This window comes from Syngnathoides biaculeatus, chromosome 16 (genome assembly GCF_019802595.1).
Source record: "Syngnathoides biaculeatus isolate LvHL_M chromosome 16, ASM1980259v1, whole genome shotgun sequence".
In the NCBI taxonomy this organism is placed as follows: domain Eukaryota; kingdom Metazoa; phylum Chordata; class Actinopteri; order Syngnathiformes; family Syngnathidae; genus Syngnathoides; species Syngnathoides biaculeatus.
In genome coordinates this window covers 11,193,305-11,212,278 of record NC_084655.1, presented here as the reverse complement: position 1 = coordinate 11,212,278, position 18,974 = coordinate 11,193,305, and the positions used below count along the sequence as shown (strand labels likewise).

Sequence of the window (18,974 nt, the reverse complement as noted above, 5' to 3'; positions counted from 1 at the left end):
TTATTTACTTGTCTTAAGCCACAGTAATACCTGATGTTCTTTGCTGATGCGACAGAATATAAGACTGAATATTGTTATATTATCTGGCATGTGCTGCTCCACCATTTGTGTTCAAATATCTATTGCTTAAATGTTAATAGTGCTAGTGCCGGGACACCGATGCTATTCGCTAGCCTGTGTATGTATGGCATTTTAGCATTTTTTTTCTAAACTGACTTTTCCAAGTAAACACTACACAATCTCTTGGTTGAATGTTTAGTTTGACAGTTAACTTCTAGTGTTAAAAAAAAAAAACACTCAACAACGTTAAACCTCCTTTTTGAAGGATTGTTTACTATCTGCCAAGCTGCTTATCGTCGAGTTGAGTTGCCTTCAATATGTGTGACACTATGTTCATTGTCGCAAAGTCTGTGTCTCTTGGAAGTCGTGTTCTCTTTGGCTTTGTTGGTTCAGGGTCAATTAGCCTGATCAATGAAAGCCAAAGCGAAGAGGGATCAGTGTCTCTAATATTCAGTCGACCTTGTGAAGAGGGATTTGTTAACATGTTCTGTGAAGCCTCAGGGATGTCCTTGCTTAAGGAAAGTAAACTCATGGTTGTGCTTTCATCAAATTGAGGAACCTTTTATTTATTGTAATCAGCTTTTTGCCTCAGCCGGTCTTTGTTAGTTATCATTAAGCCAAAAATTACACAGTCTGCAGTCACCAGGTAATCCATACCCGGCTAACACCACCTTAACAACATTACTCTCCACGTGATAGGAGAAGGTGAGAGACAATGCGTTAATGACACTTAACACTTATACACTGTATGCTGTGCATTGATTCCAATCTGAAACCCTCATGCATACATAGAAAACACACATTGAGAGTCAGAGTACATTCAAGGCTAAGAGAAAAAGACCTCAAGCACTGTATCTCACAATTTCGCCCTCTCCCCAAGCACTCAACCCTTGTTTACTTGTTTGCGCTTTCCCTTGGTCTTTGTTCCGAGCCAGGTTTTGTTGGCATGACGCTGCTCTTATTGTTTACTTACAGTGTTCCCTGTCCATATGGACACAGGAGGGGGAGGATGGAGAAAGGGGGGAAACGTGGCTCATATTTATGACTATACATAAAAAAAAAAAACAAATGTTGGCGTACACGTGATGTTGACTTGTGTGATCATCGACCTTGTAAGGAGAGAGAAAACATTTCATAAACATTCTCATTATGGATACAAAACTGAATATTCATATCTTAGAAACAAATTTGAAAGGGAATAAAAGGCCAGTAGATTTTCTTCAAAAGGTTTTCCCCCCATTATTTGAAAGCAAACATAATCACAAAAAACATTTTGAAATTGTATAATATAAATATATGTATACAGGAAATAACCTGACCTGGTAACAAAAAAAATGTATTTTTTTCTGTTATTGTTTTAAACAAAAGCAACATATTTTTGGGTATGAGTTTAAATAAATGTGACCAATTATGTTTCTTCCTTTCAGTTTTCTACCATGCATGTGATCATTAAATCATCCCCATTTTTTTAGGGTTTCATACAATTGTTTTTTAAATTCACTTATCCAAAGTTTGTATACAAATACATATCAGCCAACCAAAACATTGTTCAATGAAATGCATTTACCACTGAAGCAATTTTTGATACGTTGAACAATGTGTCGTCGTTTCTCCTCAAAAACAGCCTCTCGTAATTTTAGTAAAGAAGTAAATCATTTCTCCTATTCTGGTGTTCTCTAGTATTGATGTTGTCTTATCGTTTGCCGCTGAAAAATGTGAGCAGTGTTTGTACAGAAACTACCTGCACACATATTGTGGCTTTTTCTCTACCTGATCTCTTTTTATTGTCTTTGTGCTTTTTTTCCCCCCAGAAGGATTTGCCCCTGCCTCGCAAGAGCAGCAGGTGAGTGTTCTCATCATTTCTCACTTTGGATTGCTCTCGTTTCCTCCATCTTGGTGTTTCCTCGAGGAAGCTTAGTGGTGTTTGTGCGGGTGTGGAATTACACCGGGGAGTGTGTATGCTGTCCGTGGTGCTGAAAGCCACTACTGTACATCCTTTTTCATTTGCTCAGTCTCACACCTTATATCTCCTTTCTGCTCTGACAATAAGCAGTTTTGGTTCAAATCAATTGTCCAAATATATTTTGACACTTTGTAAGTGGAGGTCAATGATAGTGGTTTAAATAGTTGATGTCTATGCTCACGATGAAATAGTGAGCGCGTAGTCCGTATTTCCCTCAAAGTCATTTGGGCTAGGCTGTGGCTTCCCCACATACAGAACCAAGTGAGCCATATAGAAATTGAATTCACTCAAAGGGCTCTACAGTACTGTGTATTCGTAGACGCCGCGCTGCGATGCAGAATAAAAACTGCCACATCTTGATTTTCCTAAAAGCACAAGGCCAATGTGTGCCAATTTGCCAGACCTCTTCTGCGTCGAGCTGGATGTGCCGGCACAGCAAAGGTGTGCCCACTGAGCTGTACTTGGTGGTGGACAGTCCGTATAAACGTAGGCCCACTGGGACCACAGATGAGTTTTGACAAAGGTGATCTAATGCCATTTTGGTTCATTTGATTTAGTGAAAGGCGGCAGGGTGGCTCAGCTGGAAAGTGTTGGATTCTCAGGTCTGAGGTCCTGGGTTCAATCCCGGACCTGCCTGTGTGGAGTTTGCATGTTCTCCCCGTGCCTTCATGGGTTTTCTCCGGGCACTCCAATTTCCTCCCACATCCCAAAAACATGCAACATTAATTGGACACTCTAAATTGCCCCTAGGTGTGATTGTGAGTGCGGCTGTTTCTCTCAATGTGTCCTGCGATTGGCTGCCAACCAGTTGAGGGTGTACCCCGCCTCCTGCCCATTGAAAGCTGGGATAGGTTCCAGCAGTCCCACGATCCCCGTGAGGATAAGAAAATGGATGGATGCATGGATGATTTAATGAACGATTGTTGGTGGTTGATATTGATACGTGAGGTATAGTTTTAATCTATTTCTGAGCCTCATCGTGTATAACCTTTCTCTTCGGTTTCAGCCCGCAGCCTCCACTTGGTCTTCTCTTGTCCCTTCTGGTCATCTCCTCTCCTCTTCCCAAGAGTCTCAAACCCGAATTGAGCTCTCTGTCATCCATCGAATGCATGCCTTTCTCTTTCCGACACTAATGAAAATTTTCCTTCACCACCTGAGGAATCTTTCACTTAAATCCAGGTTGGGCTTCGAACGTCATTCTATCTCCCCTGCATGTTCGGATATGAACACCCTCCAATACATTATAGATGAGTTCATTGGCTTCACTTTCAGTCTCCCTCTAGCATCCATTCATGGGTACACCCTGCAGACCCATTCAGAGAATGTAGACTTGTTACCAGCTTCTACAAAATCCTTAAATCTGTTCAACATGTTACCTAATAGTCCTCATAAGCTCAGATCTCCATTTGCTCTCTTCTTCATTCATTCATAGTTTCCACTGCCTAAGGTCAAATCTTTTACCTCATCTTTAAGTGCACACGCTAAGAGCAGAAGAAAAGACAAGCATCATGCTGCAATTTTTGCAACCATATTTTAGAAAAATGACCCACAATCCCTCGTTTCCTATGTCGGCTTGGGTTTCCGCAAACACGCATGCACGCACACCCCAGTGCACTTTAAGATAAGGTCGGAGCTCTGCGGTGCACTGGGGAGACCTGCCGCTTTCTGACAGCCCGCGTCACCGTCAGCAGCGCCGACATGTTCCGACGTGCTAAAAGGAGTAAGAGCCAAAGACAGGAAGCTGATGCCGCTCTCCTTAGGTAGGCTATCAACAGTGACCTTTTATAGCACCCTTTTAAAGTGGCCTTAAAAGCCATAATTAAGTGGCCGTTTACGGAAACACTGTAAATAGCAGTCGAGATTATCGGGTACTCCTGTAAAAAGTGATGCAGACAATGAATTGTCAATCAGATTCTTTTCATTGCATGCCTGCTGAGATTCATTTGATGAGCAGAATTGCTTGCTTTAATAATAACAAGTAAGATACAAGGTGATAATGAGTTCCCCCCGTGGGAGAAATTGGAGATTGAGCAGTTGCTTTGTTGTGGCCTCCAAGCTGCAGAGTTTTGTGTGATTTGTGCTACTGACTGTATTTAAGGGGCCCGTATGTTTACACGGTTTGCCGGTTGATCACAATGTAACAGGTAGAAATTTTTTAATGTCGCGTAAGACATGCATTTCAACAAAACACTGTACACACCATCCTTTTTGTGAACTGTGCATGTATGAAAATAGACACATGCATACTAAAATGAGCATGATATTAGACATTTAAAAACAACACCACATCATGAAGCAAATGATTGCTGATTTTTTTTAAATTGTATTCTGGCACCCGTACACTATGAAATATATCTTTGCCCAAATAAAAAAAAAAAAGAAAATGAGGGCCATAGATTTCATACTGACTTAAGTATCTTTACAAACTGAAATAACATATAGTAATTATTTGGAATTTATATACAATATCATAACTTACCTTTTTCTTATATGTTGTAAAACAAAAAATGATAGATTCCGCAATAATAATAAAGTTTGGTTCTATCCTACACAATTCCAAATATTTATCTTCTTAAAGACTGATGCATTTTTATAAAACAAGTAGATGCTTACACAACTTATGCATTTTAATGCATCATACTTTATTTTACAAAACATCTAATCTAAATCCCTTCATCTTTATAGCGATGTGTATCGACTTGTATTGTTTTATGATAACTGACATTTCAGGCTGGCTTCATTAAATAAACATTTAACAAGATCACACGAGTGATTTATTTCAGTTCTATTAAGACGTGGTAGCTACAGTAAAGTCCTCCAGCAAAAATCAATACACCGTGCACCTATCATTCTGCCTCTTAAATTCAATACTCTGAAAACTATTTCCAGTACTGTATCAGTATCTCAACAAGTTGAAAATATGATCGCATAATAAAACACTTCATTTTTTTCATTAGGGAGAGGCACTATTGGAAATTGGATGTCATGTTGAGCGTTTTTGATTTGCACCTTAGTGATGAGGGAATAAAGCAGCTCCTATTACAGAACACCAGTATAATCCCACACCTGAGCGCCAACACAAAGTACTTTTAATATCCGACCAACTCTATTCACGGACCTCGAGAGGGCTTCTTTTAAATACGGATTTTATAGTCTGCTGAGAGCTAATAATCTGAACACGAGTAGATGTTGGGAAAAGAGTTAACAGTTCAACAGCCCTGCACTTGCTCTGTAGTGCAGTTCTCGCATATGACTAAGATATGCACGCAAAATGGAAGATGAGAATGAAAGAGAAGTCTCAGGAAGATGAATGCACATGCAGAGTGGGAAAAGTGGGGGGTTATGCAAGAGGTGAAGGATAGAAAGGCTGAGATAGAGTGAAGGGCCCTTGGGTGATATCTGTGTCGGCTCTCCCATTAGGACTCAGCTCGCTGAGGTTGCATGAACATACAAGACACGCATCCATGCTGGCTTTTACGCGCTCACTCACTCTTTCATCCTTTATTATTTGCTCCTGCTACTTTTGTTTTGGCCTTAAACCCTTCTTTTTTTGAATCTACATTTGTGCAAAGCACAACCAGGAGCGAAAAGGTCCTGTGATGATTAATGCACATGTTAAACACAAAATAGTAAAGTAGATTTACTTTATAGACTGTACAGCACTGCACATTTATATGACAGCTCCAAATGTATCTCCTTTCCCCTATTTTGTGTCTTCTTTGGGGTCGTGAGTTAGTTAGAGATCTCTCCCACCTGATTTCAAAGCAGAACTTTGAAATTTTAAAGTCATTTATTATTAAAATAGTAATATACGTGTGTTATTCATTCCCATAGCATATCCATATTGAGTCAGATATTGGGGTATGGAAAAGGAGTGCCTCCGAAAATGCACATTTATGTCCCCGCTCTTTCACCCTTGAGGTTTTGCCAATCTCCTTGAACATTCTCATCTCAAAAGGTCTTGTCTTAGGTGACTTCAGCGAATTACTTAATATCGCCTCCATTTTTTTAATTGGCTCAACTACCAAAATCCTAAACTGAGAACTGGTTACATAAAATGACTCTCTCATATCTGGATAGCACTGATTGACAATTCTCCCAGTTTCGAGGTGCTAGAATGTAACGCCCCTACCTTGGTCCTATCTCATGCATTGGAGAGGAGCTACTACAGTACATGTGAACCCTTGGATGTGTCATGAGCCAGGCTGGACCACGGCCAAGAGGGGCGTGGCCATTGCCCTGGCCGGTGACACCTGATACCGCTCACAGCTGTTTCACATTGGGACTGTAACTAGATGGTGTATTTGAGTTGGAGTTTTGGTCACTGGCATTCGCAGCTTCGTTGTGCCCTGAGTTAGTGAGTTGCATTCACTGACAGTAGGAATCTCCACCACTGAAAATAGTGTAATGTTGAGCTATCCTCGTCACAGTTTTTCTGTGCCACTTTAGTTTTGTCCTGTCTTGGTTTATCTTCCATAGTTAAGTCTTAGTTCATAGTTTGTCTCCTAGTCATCAGACCTCGCTTAACATTTTTGGGTCCTGCCTTTGCTTAGCATTTCTGTACCTCTGCCTTCTCGGACTGCTTACACCGTGTATGACCAGCTTTTAATAAAATTACGCCTAACATAATGTCCTCGTCTTGGAGTCCTGCATTTGGGTCCAGCCCCGCACCGGAGGTTCATAACAAAATGAGAGTCAATATATACAGTGTGTATATACGTTTTTTGTCTGTCGATCATTAATTCATTTAGGGTTGATGGTGGGGAATATTTGTGTGTGCAGCCATGTCTTCTGAAGCCAGACAGCTTCCTTGTAATGACGGAATAACACTTCACTCATCCACTTATGGGCAAACCATTGTCAGGCATCTACCCGGAGACCTCTGGAGAATCTCTTTTGCAAAGTGCTGCTTTTCCCTCAAGAGGATCGCAGAATTCCTTGCAAACAAGTTGCATCCTCTATCGGGGGCTCCTCGATTTCTGTGCACTCTTCTCATCTTTTTTTTCTCTCATAATAATTGAACCAGCATTCCATTTGATCCTTTCTCTTGCACGTTTCTCTCTCTCTCTCTCTCTCTCTCTCTCTTCTCTCTCTCTCTCTCTCTCTCTCTCTCTCCTCTCTCTCTCTCTCTCTCTCTCTCTCTCTTTCTCTGAACTTGTCTCATAGGACAGAACGCCTTTGAGGAAACATGTTTTCCGACAGCACAAAATGTTCCATGTTTGATAGATAGAGCCCCTGTCACCTGCCATGTTTGGCTCCAGATTGAGCAAAAGATTTGAGTGGTTTACAATCCATACAATATATTAAAAGTGATTTATCAGTGGCTGAGCCAAGACAGGGGCGGTAGGGCTCACCGCTCATCACATTACCTTTAAGAATATCCATTATCTATCTATCTATCTATCTATCTATCTATCTATCTATCTATATCTATCTATCTATCTATCTATCTATCTATCTATCTATCTATCTATCTATCTATCTATCTATCTATCTATCTATCTATCTATCTATCTATCTATCTATCTATCTATCTATCTATCTCTATCTATCTATCTATCTATCTATCTATCTATCTATCTATCTATCTATCTATCTATCTATCTATCTATCTATCTATCTGTAGATAAGCAGGATAAATATGATCTGAAATAATCTACCGCGGGGTGCAATAATCTTTTCCTAAAGAAATCAAATTGATTTTAAACAGGTCCTTGTGTTCTGAGTGAAATTGGAATCCTTTCACTGATGTTCAGATTCTCTGACTGAGCCAAGTGGGAGTGATAGAGGTCACTGTAAAGGTCATTGTGACTGACCTTTCTCCTGGTCATCTTGTCAGCAGCTCGGTCGATGATTTTGACATTCAAAACGGAGATCAGAGCAGAGATCAGATGGAGTTTCAGGAGGACGGTTCCGCTTCCAAGCTTTGACACTCCAGTCCTTTTTCTGCTCCATATTCCCCAACGCATATACAGTCCAGTACTGCAATGGAATAGAATATTAAACACGATGGACTTTTGCTGCTACTACCACACATTTCCAATTGTTATATTGACATTCACAAGACAATACATTCAATACATAGTCTTGTGAGATCCACTACAACAGCAATTTTGTTAAGCTTCACACTGTCAGAACATTTTTATTGTTGCACCCGTTTTCTTATCGTTGTACTAATTAAAAACAACAAAAAAAGTTAAAATCAGAGGTCAAATCACATTGAGTGAAATATCCATTTATCTTTTTCCTTTTAATTGTTATTTTTTTTGTTGGTTGCCCTTATTAGGATTGCTGTTGCTATGGTGACTTTGGGAGAGAGACAGCATACACCCAGGAGTGGTCGCCAGTTGGTCACAGTGCACATATAGACAATACCTCTTTACACTCACAACTATGGGCAATTTAGTCTTAGCTTTTTTTTGCATGCATACGTTAAGAACAAAACAAGTAAAGTAACAACAACTAAAAACAATTTTAAATTAAAAAAAAATTAGATCACTGGGTGATCTAACTTTTGTGAATTTTCCACAAACATTGCTTGATGTAGGATTTTTTTTTTTTTTTCGGTGAGGTTTGTTCCCCTCATTCAGCAAGGTGTATATTCCTTCATATGATAGCAAGCAGGTCACAAGCTGTCCTAGTGGACGGCACATCTGTAGTTGAGAAGTCCTGGGTTTAAATTTGGCCCAGGTTTTTTGCATGTTTTACATATTCATACTATGCTTTTTGTGACTTAGTCCCATATCAAAATAATGCACATGAGGTTATTGAAGCCTCTTATTTGTTTTCTACGCTCATGTTGTGAAGGTGACTGTGACTAATTGTTTGTTTTGCCCTGTGATTAGCTGGTGTGCCCCATGCCGACCTAAAAGCCCAGACGGGATAGGCTTAGCTCACCCGTGACGCTAATGAGAATAAGCGGTATATTAAATGGATATATGATAGCAAGCATCATGTGCGGTCTGGTGTAAATATGTTGTTTGTATTGAATCCATATTAATTTAGTGGTCATGTTTTACTGCCCACCCCTCCCCTTTTGCTGCAAGGAATCATGCAGAGGATGAAGGCAGGCGCCTTCATCCTGGCTTTCTAAGAGCACAGGCGGCTTTCTTTTCCCCACAAACCCAGCGCGCAATTATGGAGGGAGTTCTTCCGTGTATTCTGTTTTGTTTGTGCAGTGCGGATATACAGGACTTCCCACCATGTGTACGTGTGAGGGAAAAATCTAGGTCACGTTTACCTTGCACTTGAGCACCAACGGGAGTGCTCGCCGTCGCCTCTGATTATTTTCCTTGTTTTACTTAAAATTGCCCTCTACTTCTTTTTCTGAATTCAAAGCCCCTCCATTTCCCCCCGGAGCTATACTGTACTTCCCCTAATGCCACTGGACTATGAATGATTATCCCCAACCTTTATATACTGCACTTTCTATTTCTTCACCATCACGCATCTTTCGTGCTTGCCTGTGTTGTCCAGCCTCATTTCACTAAGTGCCTCGCTCCCTCCCGTCCTTACTTCAACTTGAATGACCACCAAAGGACTCAGAGCATCACTTTGAAATCCGCATCAGGAACAGTAACCAACAGTAACGGGCAGTTTGTTTTGCTCTATTGACTTGCCTGAGGTAAATACAGTGGCTAGATGCTGCTTTGTGTCCGTATGTGTCCACAGGTGTCCAATCATGTTTTCAATGAATTTATCACAGTATTGAGAATCCATTACAAATAGTCCAGCTGCTTTCTTTTGTTATTTTCTCTTTTTTTTCCTACTCTACAGAAGCACTAACTAATGAAACTCTTTGGTGCTATATACAGTCTGGTGCATCACTGCCTTGATAGGTTGACTCAGCTTCACTTTAATATCCTTCCATCCATTCTCTTTTGCCGCTTATCCTCACAAGGGTCAGGTGCTGGAGCCTATATCAGCTGTCAATAGGCAGGAGGCAGGGTACACCCTGAACTGGTTGTCAGCCAATCGCAGGGCATATAGAGACAAACAGCCCCACTCACAACCATACCTCGGGGCAATTTAGAGTGTCCAATTAATGTTGCATGTTTTTGGGATGTGGGAGGAAACCTGAAAATTACAGTGTGTGTGTGTGTGTGTGTTTTCTTTCGGCTTGTCCCTTTCGGAGTCGCCACAGCGTGTCATCTCAGATGAACGCACATATGTTTGGCACAATTTTTACGCCGGATGCCCTTCCTGAGTAAAGAGTACAATATACTGTAACTGAACCAGTTCAGAAATCACAAATGGCAGATACAGAGAGTAGAACTTTGATAGGACAGACTCCCAGGGGCTCATCCAATATAGTCGATTGTCTGTTACATTTAAGCACCCAAATTTATTATTTGTAAATTTATAGTTTTTCCATGGCCTAAAACATCCAGTACAGTACAAAGTTATTGGAAATAATGAAAGTTTTGTATTGTAGGCAAACTTACCATGCCAGTGTGCTTGCTAATGGTGACATTGTTGACCCACAGTACTCATCATAGGCAAGTCGCTTTCATGACTTGTCGGGAATTCGTGTGCTTCGTAGTTGAAAATCTGCTGCCAAGTGTGAATGGCTTGACACACAAAATATAAAATCTGCTACTGTACCAAAAAGACTTGTTTTGTACTGCTCAGAGTTAACGCTGCAGCCACACTGCGCTCGCTACCAGGACTCTCTGTACAATAGACAATAGAGAGAACCATCAACACATGCCTGCCACATCAATGTCCCACATTTAATATGGCCGCCACATAGGCATGGGTGCCACATTTTCTGGTATTGGGTCGAGCATTTTGTATATCAGAAATGCGTCATTCCCGTTCTCTGACAGCGAGAGCGGCGAATTCTGGAACTAAAAGATTTTGTCAACGGCAGTTTAAGAGACAAACTTTTAAACATTTAAGTGACTTTCATGTTCAAGAGCCTGGGAAGTTAATTCATATAATTGTTTCCAAATGCATAATACTCGTTCGAATTAGCTGAAAACACGTGCAAAGACTGAACCTTAATTCAGTAAATAGTGTTATATAGCGTAAATAGTAACGCTCATCATTCCACCATGTTGCAGACATATTGTCATGGCTCAAACACGTTGGAATGAAAGATAGGTAATAAATTAAGTCTCAATCATTTTTTTTACCGGGTCATAGGTTCACATATTCTGCAGATACACCCAAAACTTTTGAGAGCACAGAGAATGCCTTTATTTTTCAAAAGTTTTTTAAAGCCTCATTTTCCTGTGGATACGTGTATTTGTTGATATTTTTTTTCATTTATTATTAAAATTTGGCAGGGTTGTTAACAACACTCTTCTCTGTGGTCTCTCAAACTTACAGGATATAATTATTTGCATTTTTTTTCCAGGAACTTTATGTTCAAACTACAGTTTTAGAATACATGGTCAATACCCGTCAAGGTTTTTACTGATCTGAGGAATCAGTGTATCTTGCATTGGTTGATTGATTGATGTCAAGGTAGTATTTTACAATAGAAATAAAGTATAACCAGAGTCATACAGTAAATATGACTGGTGAGAATATGTTGGGAGGGGGCTTGAAATAGATTTGGTGTGGTTCTTTTGCAACCATACAATTAATAAATTGAAAGAAATTTCAGACACTCGAACCAGGGCTTAAATATAGATGTTTTGTTTATGACATAATAATACACCAAAAGGAAGAATACATATTGTATCTCTATTGTGGCCCATCAATGCAAAGTAAAATTTTTATAGATTTTATGGATTTTCTTTACCCCAAATCACATGATTATGTGAGTATAAAGTTTTTGAATATCATCAAACTCACAAAACCCGTCACAGTTTGTCCCTCCCATTCCTTCTTTTAAAAATGTTGTTTCTTGCTTCAGGGATGGCACACAGAGATAAATGACTCAGCTACACTTTCACTCGTATCTCTTCCAAATTATGCGCTGCTGGGTGCAGATACGAATTAGGATACATAGACACGCAACAATGTGAAGGTATGCTAACACACTGGATGTACACAGTAAATTTCTCTCTTTATCTGTAGCTGTCGAACAAGCAACAGGAAAAGTCTCATCTTGACCACCACCTCCCCCACTCTGCCTCGCCCACACTCCCCCCTCCCTCTCCCTGGACACCTTGGTAAGTACAATAGCATGAGCATGCCACATTTTAGGTAGGGTCAATATTAATATTTCTTTTGTCTCTGTTTTTTTTTTTTTTAATAATTTCCAACAGCTTGCACTACAAGCTCTATCATTTTATTTAACAAAGTTCCAATCCCATGTGGCGGCACGGTAGTCAATTATTTAGCACATCTGCCTCACACTATCTTTAAGTTCTCTAACCAATCAGCCAAAAGCAAAAGTCATTACAAAATGTTGACAAGACGTGCTAATGTATTTTCACAAATAAGTAAGTAGTAAAAAGTGGAGTCACACACTTTCAAACAACAATTAGTTATACAGTGGTGTACATGGGTCTTACAGTACATATTGTTTTGCAATTCCAGGCCACCGCACTTATGCCATCATTCGGTTTGTTGTCTTAGAATTGTTGTAATCACTTTAGTCTGTTTTTTTAAGAGCACAATCACAAAAGACAAAAAGTGGAAAACTGTCCTTCCTTTGCTATCTCTGACACGATATGTACAGAAGAATAGATTTTATTGCATGCTGCAAAGGTAAATATTCTCTTTAAAAAAAAAAAAACAGCAATGTCTCACTAACAGAGGTATGTGTCCTAAGTTGCTAAGATGCTGTATAAAGGTAACTAAAACAATAAAGCTTAGTGGCACTCTAAAATAATTCACTATGCCGTACAGTTTAGTGGCACCTTATTGTCTTAATTTGATTATATCTTCACATAACCACAAAATATGTATGCGTCCTACTATTTAGAGTGCATTAACTGACAAAAAAGAACAGGTCGTGAATTTAATGCTGCATCATCAAAACACAAACCAAATCCAAATTGTTTTGGATGTTAAAATGCACATGATTTTTTTCTACTGTGATCAACAATAAAGGTTCGATGTCTCCAAGAAAGAAAGTAATTCAACTTCATCTTTTTTCAGTAGGATTTAGTTGGATTAAATAGGAAATCGATAATAGCCTGTGTTTCCCTTACTTACTGAACATTCTTCTTAGTTTTGCTCCACTTCGTCTGAAAAGTTCTCATTCACTGGCATCAAGATACAAAGTATAAGCCTACTTTAGAGATATACTAATCTATGTCTGCAGGGTATACAATACATACTCATCTTTCCTATCTGTCTTGTGTTTCATCGCCCTGGTTGTCCCTGCAGGAAGCAGTCCACTGGACAGCCCGAGAAACTTCTCCCCGAGCACCCCTGCTCACTTCTCCTTTGCCTCCTCCAGAAGGTCACTATATACTGTATATACTCATGTACACAAGTGTAACGCTGAGTGGGGACAGAGGGCAGGCAACAGCAACAACAAGTGCGCAGGGGATGGATGATCCAGGAGGTGTTGTTGTGTGAGGTCTCACACGTGCTGGGAAGCAGGCAGCCTCTCGCTGTATTCGTAGTTTATGGCAGCCGAGCTAGCTGACTCATGCGTGATCGGGCCAAGGCATCACATTCACAGTCATGCTGTGTTTACTGACTCTGCACTGTGCCGGTGCAAGTGGACAGGTGGTTTGGTTTAAGTGTGGAATTTTTTTTTTTTTATGTACATTTTTACCACTTCAGAGTCTGTACACACACCACCACACACAACCAGGAGTGGCGTTAAAAGTGTGTTTGTTTTCCAGCAGCCATTCGGGATGACAAATCTGTTCCGCCACCATGGCCTCCGTCTTTCTTTCTGATGGATTTACATTTAACACAAAGAACATATTCCGTTTCGGTGCGAAAGAACATTTCGATACACAAAGCAAACCAACCTCTTTGTGATGAATGATTGAGTGTAGATAATTTTGGGGTGTATAATATTCACTCTGATAAGATTCCCTACCCCAACATCTTACTGTAAATACACAAGAAAAGCAAGCATAGCACATGAATGACAATTAAAGCCGCCGCCGATTTAACATAACAAAGACTCAGAAGAGTGTTTGGGCGTATACAATAGATGACGCTCTTGACAGGCTCATGAATAGCAGCAGGGGGTGTTGGATGATTCGTTGCGGTGAGACGTGACGGCGTGTGAGCGAAGCAGTTGACTCAACTTGGCTCAGCCGCTCTGAGGCTTTGATCCATTCTCGGGATGAGATGAATGTTGTAATTTCACAGAACACGGAACGTGTACATTTATATGTATGTACAGTTAGAGACTTTTATGGTTTGTGATATGTTATTTACCCCAGTAAACCCCACTGTTTTTAAATCTTCAACAACTAGACGGAGTGTTAAAAAGCTGCGCAGTGAATGAAGGACCGTGTCAAACAGTGTAGTTTAAGATGGATCTTAGCTCACAAGTGAAATTATCTGCTTGAGCGTGCGTAGCGGCTTTAAGTGTTTCGCATTTGTGTTTTCAACAGAGCTGATGGACGGCGTTGGTCTTTAGCGTCTTTGCCCTCGTCTGGTTACGGCACAAACACTCCAAGCTCAACGGTAGGTAACTGACTGAAAGGAGTCATCCTCCTTTACCAGCAAAAGAGGCGCAATGACTAACTCAATACTTTAAAAGACCGCCGGCCATTTTCACCCTGCTCATTTTGTTCAAGGTTAACACTAAGAGCTGGGTTAATAATAGGTTCAGCTGTTCTAGTAGGCTTTTGCTGACCTTCTTGTAGCCACATTTTACAGGATTAAATACACGTCATCGTGTATGACTGGGCCATGACTTAGGTTGTCAAAACGAATGCCTTATCTTACAAAAACAAAACGCATGTTTGAAATCTCTCAAACATTTAATGGAAAATGTGTTATGATTGCGATGAAGCCAAGGTTGAACATTTCGGCCATATGTCCAAAAGGTATATTTGGCGCTAACACAAGACTGCTCTTTGCCAAAGAGCACCAGACCTACAGTGCAGCGTGGTGGCGACACCATCATGTTTTGGCACTGTTGACCTTCAGATGGAACTGGGGCCCTCAGGGGAATTATGAGCAATTACGCATATGTCAGGAAAAGCCTCCATCCATTTTCTTAGCTGCTTATCCTCACAAGGGCCAGCTCTCAAGCAGGGAGCAGGGTACACCCTGAACTGGTTTCCAGCCAATCACAGGGCACATCAAGACAAACTTGTAATCAGACCTAGGGGCAATTTAGAGCATCCGATGAATGCATGTTTTTGGGATGTGGGAGGAAAGCGGAGTGCCCAGAGTAAACCCACACAGGGATGGGGAGAACATGGAAACTCCTCACAGGCGTGGCCAGGATTTGAACCCCGGTCCTCAGAACTGTGAGGCTAACTCTTTCCAGCTCCTCCACCGTGCTATGATGGAAGATGTTTTCATATACTGTAATAATGTTGATGTCATTTTTTTTCTATAACAAAAAAATGGCATTTAAACAAGTGCATGTATTGGCTTCATAGCCACCAAAACCCAATAATTCTAATTTAAAGCAGCACTAGTAAAATTTATACACCTCCAAAGTAACCATCTGCTCATTTTTAATATTAATACATTACTCCCTGAGAAACTTAGGCACTTGTTGAAAATCTCACAATGTTGTCTCAAGTGGATCAGCACTTTTACTAAGACTATTTAGCTCTACTGTAGTTACGATACTAGGCCTCACTGTGTTTTGGTACATGTCTTATTGCATAAGTTTGCATCTCAGACTCAGGAAGCCGCTCGACATCTGACTGTGATTGGAGGAAAAAGGGGGTGGGGGGTTATTAGCGCCAGACTGGTGGAGCAAGTGGGACGTGATAAGTCTCGTATGGCTCTTGTCCTGGACAACTGTACTTAACAAATCCAGGTGCAATGAAGTACTATATAGCGTTGCATTTTGCATAATGTGCAGATAAGTTATATTTTTCCAGAAAATGTTTTCTCTTTAGATAACATTAGTGCACATCCCTTATAATTTTGGTAATCTGATTGCTTAAACTACGAGCAGTTACTCCTGTGACCCTGAACAGGATGAGTAGTATAGAAATAGTTGGATAGATACACATATGATCATACCAGTAAATCATTGAGCTGGCAAGTGCAAGGGGTCAAAGTGTCACTGTTTTACTTGAAGTGTGTGCATGTATTCAAACAGTCTTTTGTTATGTTTGTTGTCAAACATCCTCTTGGTTGTTTTTTCTTTTTTTCTTGAGCGACTCAATTCTTGTTTCCCTTCCTCTTTGACATTCAACATTTGCCTCCACTTCCGTTCCCCATCACCATGTGCTTCCTGTTCCTCCTCCGCCCTGGGCTCTCCCCTCCTCTTCCCCCAGTCGTCCAGCTCTTCTCAGGAGCGGCTGCACCAGCTGCCCTTCCAGCCCACCATGGATGAGCTCCACTTCTTATCCAAGCACTTTGGCAGCACGGAGAGCATCACAGACGATGACGGCGGACGCTCCTCTCCGCATATGCGACCGCGCTCCCGCAGTCTCAGGTCAGCAGCTCCTCACGTGACGAAAAACAAATTTGTCCAGGATTGCCCTTGCAGAATTTCTTTCTGTGCTGTTTAATTACTTTTTTTTCTTTATAACACTTTTCAGCCCAGGACGCTCCTCTTCCTGCTATGACAACGAGATAGTCATGATGAACCATGTGTACAAGGAGCGCTTTCCAAAGGTGAGACCTGCATTGAAAAGAGCGTGACAAAATACATGTGGAAGTCAAGCAGGACTACAGGCAAAAATCTCAAATAGACCCAAATACAGTTTAAAAAAAAAATTATTTACAAACATTAGGAGCACACAGGCCACAGGGAAAAGATAAAGTTTGAACAGAAATTAAAGTGCGATGTGTATACCGGTGACACGTGGGAAAACAGACAGGTCACAGCTGATTGGTGGAAAACATGAGGGGCGGGGAAGACAAAAGTGAAACTTGTAGTGAAACGATCAAAACAGGGAAATGAAAGGCAACCAAAAGCAATGTCCCTCATTTATTTTTTCATTAAAATGTAGAGTATGTCCCAATAATTTTGTCCACGTGGATTTATATTTCATTTAAATCCACAGTGAGACATTATTTACCTGTATAGATAACAGGGTTGTGTTAAACTCCCAAATCAGGTCATGTTTTCTCGAGTGCAACCACTGCCAAAAACTTTTGCCTCATTCTTCACCTCATTTGCTTTTAATGTCTTGGCAGGATGAAGCTGATATCAACAAGAAAAAAGCTGAAAGCCCCACCCCCCGCAATCGCCCAAACAAATGAAAAAAAAGAGTCTCTTGCGCAATTGTAGTTAAAGTTTTGAGACAAATCAATTACAATTGTATGGAGTAAACACTCCAAACGGAAATCACTTTACTACCCTTGAGAGTGAGCCAATTTGTGTTTGGCGACTCAGTGCTCCCCTCCCCATTCTTGTGATCAACCCCCGACCTTTCTTTCCACTAGGCCACTGCTCAGATGGAAGGGAGGCTTGCAGAGTTCATCCAAGCTTACTCTCCGGAAAACGTTCTCCCGCTGGCCGACGGCGTTCTCAGCTTCATCCACCACCAGATCGCCGAGCTCTCCAGGGACTGCCTGACCAAATCCTGTGAGGGACTCATCACTTCTGTATACTTCTTCGAGCTGCAGGAAAACCTGGAGAAGCTCCTCCATGACGTAGGTGGAATTAAAGAATGACATAGAAGGTGTCTGACTGATCCAATTACCTACTTGTTTCACAATTTGGATGAGAAATGCAAACAACGTGCAGGCTTAAATGCGTACATTCACACGTATAAACAACATAACGTGCATGGTGTGGGTATATTGGATCAACACAGTACTGTACCCCAAGAAAATCAATAACAACACAGGAGAACAGGCAAAGTCAGGCATGAACAGGCCAAAGCCGAGATGTTAACCCACACCCTCAGAATTGTGAGGCAGATGTGCAAACAACTCATTCCCCGTGCTATTGTTAAGTGCATTATTTGGGATAAATCTGTTTGCGTTTTCGCTTTTGAGCTGTAAATGAGAAACGTGAATCTCCAGCAGACCGCCCTCCATAGTTAGTCTGTCTTTGAAAAGCTTCTGAATGTACACGTGCATGTAGTATTTCTGGTTTGTAAGAATACAAAATGTAAAAACGGAGCGTAAATCCAATTTTGAGGGCATCTACTGTTGGTCTTTCTTCCAAATCTGCCGTTCTCTCGATGATTTGGCTCTTTTAAGAAATTTCAATTCATTCTCTTTTATGAAGGTTTGTCTCTCTGTGATCCAGCGGGACTCAGTCCAAAACCAGCTGGGATAACTGGTTTTAACTGGGCATTAAAGGTTTGAATCCTGCAGGATGGCAAACTTTAAAGACAAGTTGTTAGAGAGATGCGAGTCTGGTACCCTCGAGAAAGTCACTAAAATTTTTAATGTGCTGCATCATTCATCCAGAACTGCATTTCTCCCTTGCCTCCATATCCATTTTATACGTTTCTGTGCAATGGAGTTGTGAGTGCATAATGCGTGCAATAAAAATGTTAAAATTGTCTCCTGAGAACCTGACGTATTCTCTCTGTGAATGTATCTTGAAGTTTTCTCACACATTCATATCTTGGTTTCGTCCATTTTTGTCTGTCGTTTGAACTGGCAGGCCTTTGAGCGTTCAGAGAGCTCGGAGGTGGCTTTCGTCACCGAGCTTGTGAAGAAGCTTCTCATCATCATTTCCCGACCGGCCAGGCTCTTGGAGTGCCTGGTAAGATAACTCACACTTGTATGTTTCTATGTGTATGCAATGAGTTTGTCTCCGCAAGAATGATGTTATAGCTATTGAATATATAGAATTGTCTCAATGGCTGAGGAAAGTTGGGAAATCGTCGGGAAAATGCGAAGGGAAAGGTTTCAGAGCAAAAACATAAAAAAAAAAAAAAAAAAAAAAAACTTTAGAAGTGTGTATGTATGGATGAAT

The 18,974-nt window shown here is 40.8% G+C and overlaps 1 protein-coding gene across 1 annotated transcript in view; it reads left to right on the top strand.

Annotated features, from left to right (window-relative positions):
* Positions 1 to 1,856: 1,856 nt before the first annotated feature.
* Positions 1,857 to 18,974, top strand: part of LOC133514063 (microtubule-associated serine/threonine-protein kinase 1-like) — a 32,176-nt gene continuing 15,058 nt past the window's right edge. Inside the window, exons 1-8 of the mRNA XM_061845334.1 lie at positions 1,857 to 1,903; positions 12,053 to 12,147; positions 13,313 to 13,388; positions 14,509 to 14,581; positions 16,366 to 16,526; positions 16,633 to 16,708; positions 17,483 to 17,692; positions 18,660 to 18,761. Coding sequence (XP_061701318.1) covers positions 16,417 to 16,526; positions 16,633 to 16,708; positions 17,483 to 17,692; positions 18,660 to 18,761 — 498 coding nt within the window. The 5' untranslated portion in view covers positions 1,857 to 1,903; positions 12,053 to 12,147; positions 13,313 to 13,388; positions 14,509 to 14,581; positions 16,366 to 16,416. The remainder of the gene's footprint in view (positions 1,904 to 12,052; positions 12,148 to 13,312; positions 13,389 to 14,508; positions 14,582 to 16,365; positions 16,527 to 16,632; positions 16,709 to 17,482; positions 17,693 to 18,659; positions 18,762 to 18,974) is intronic.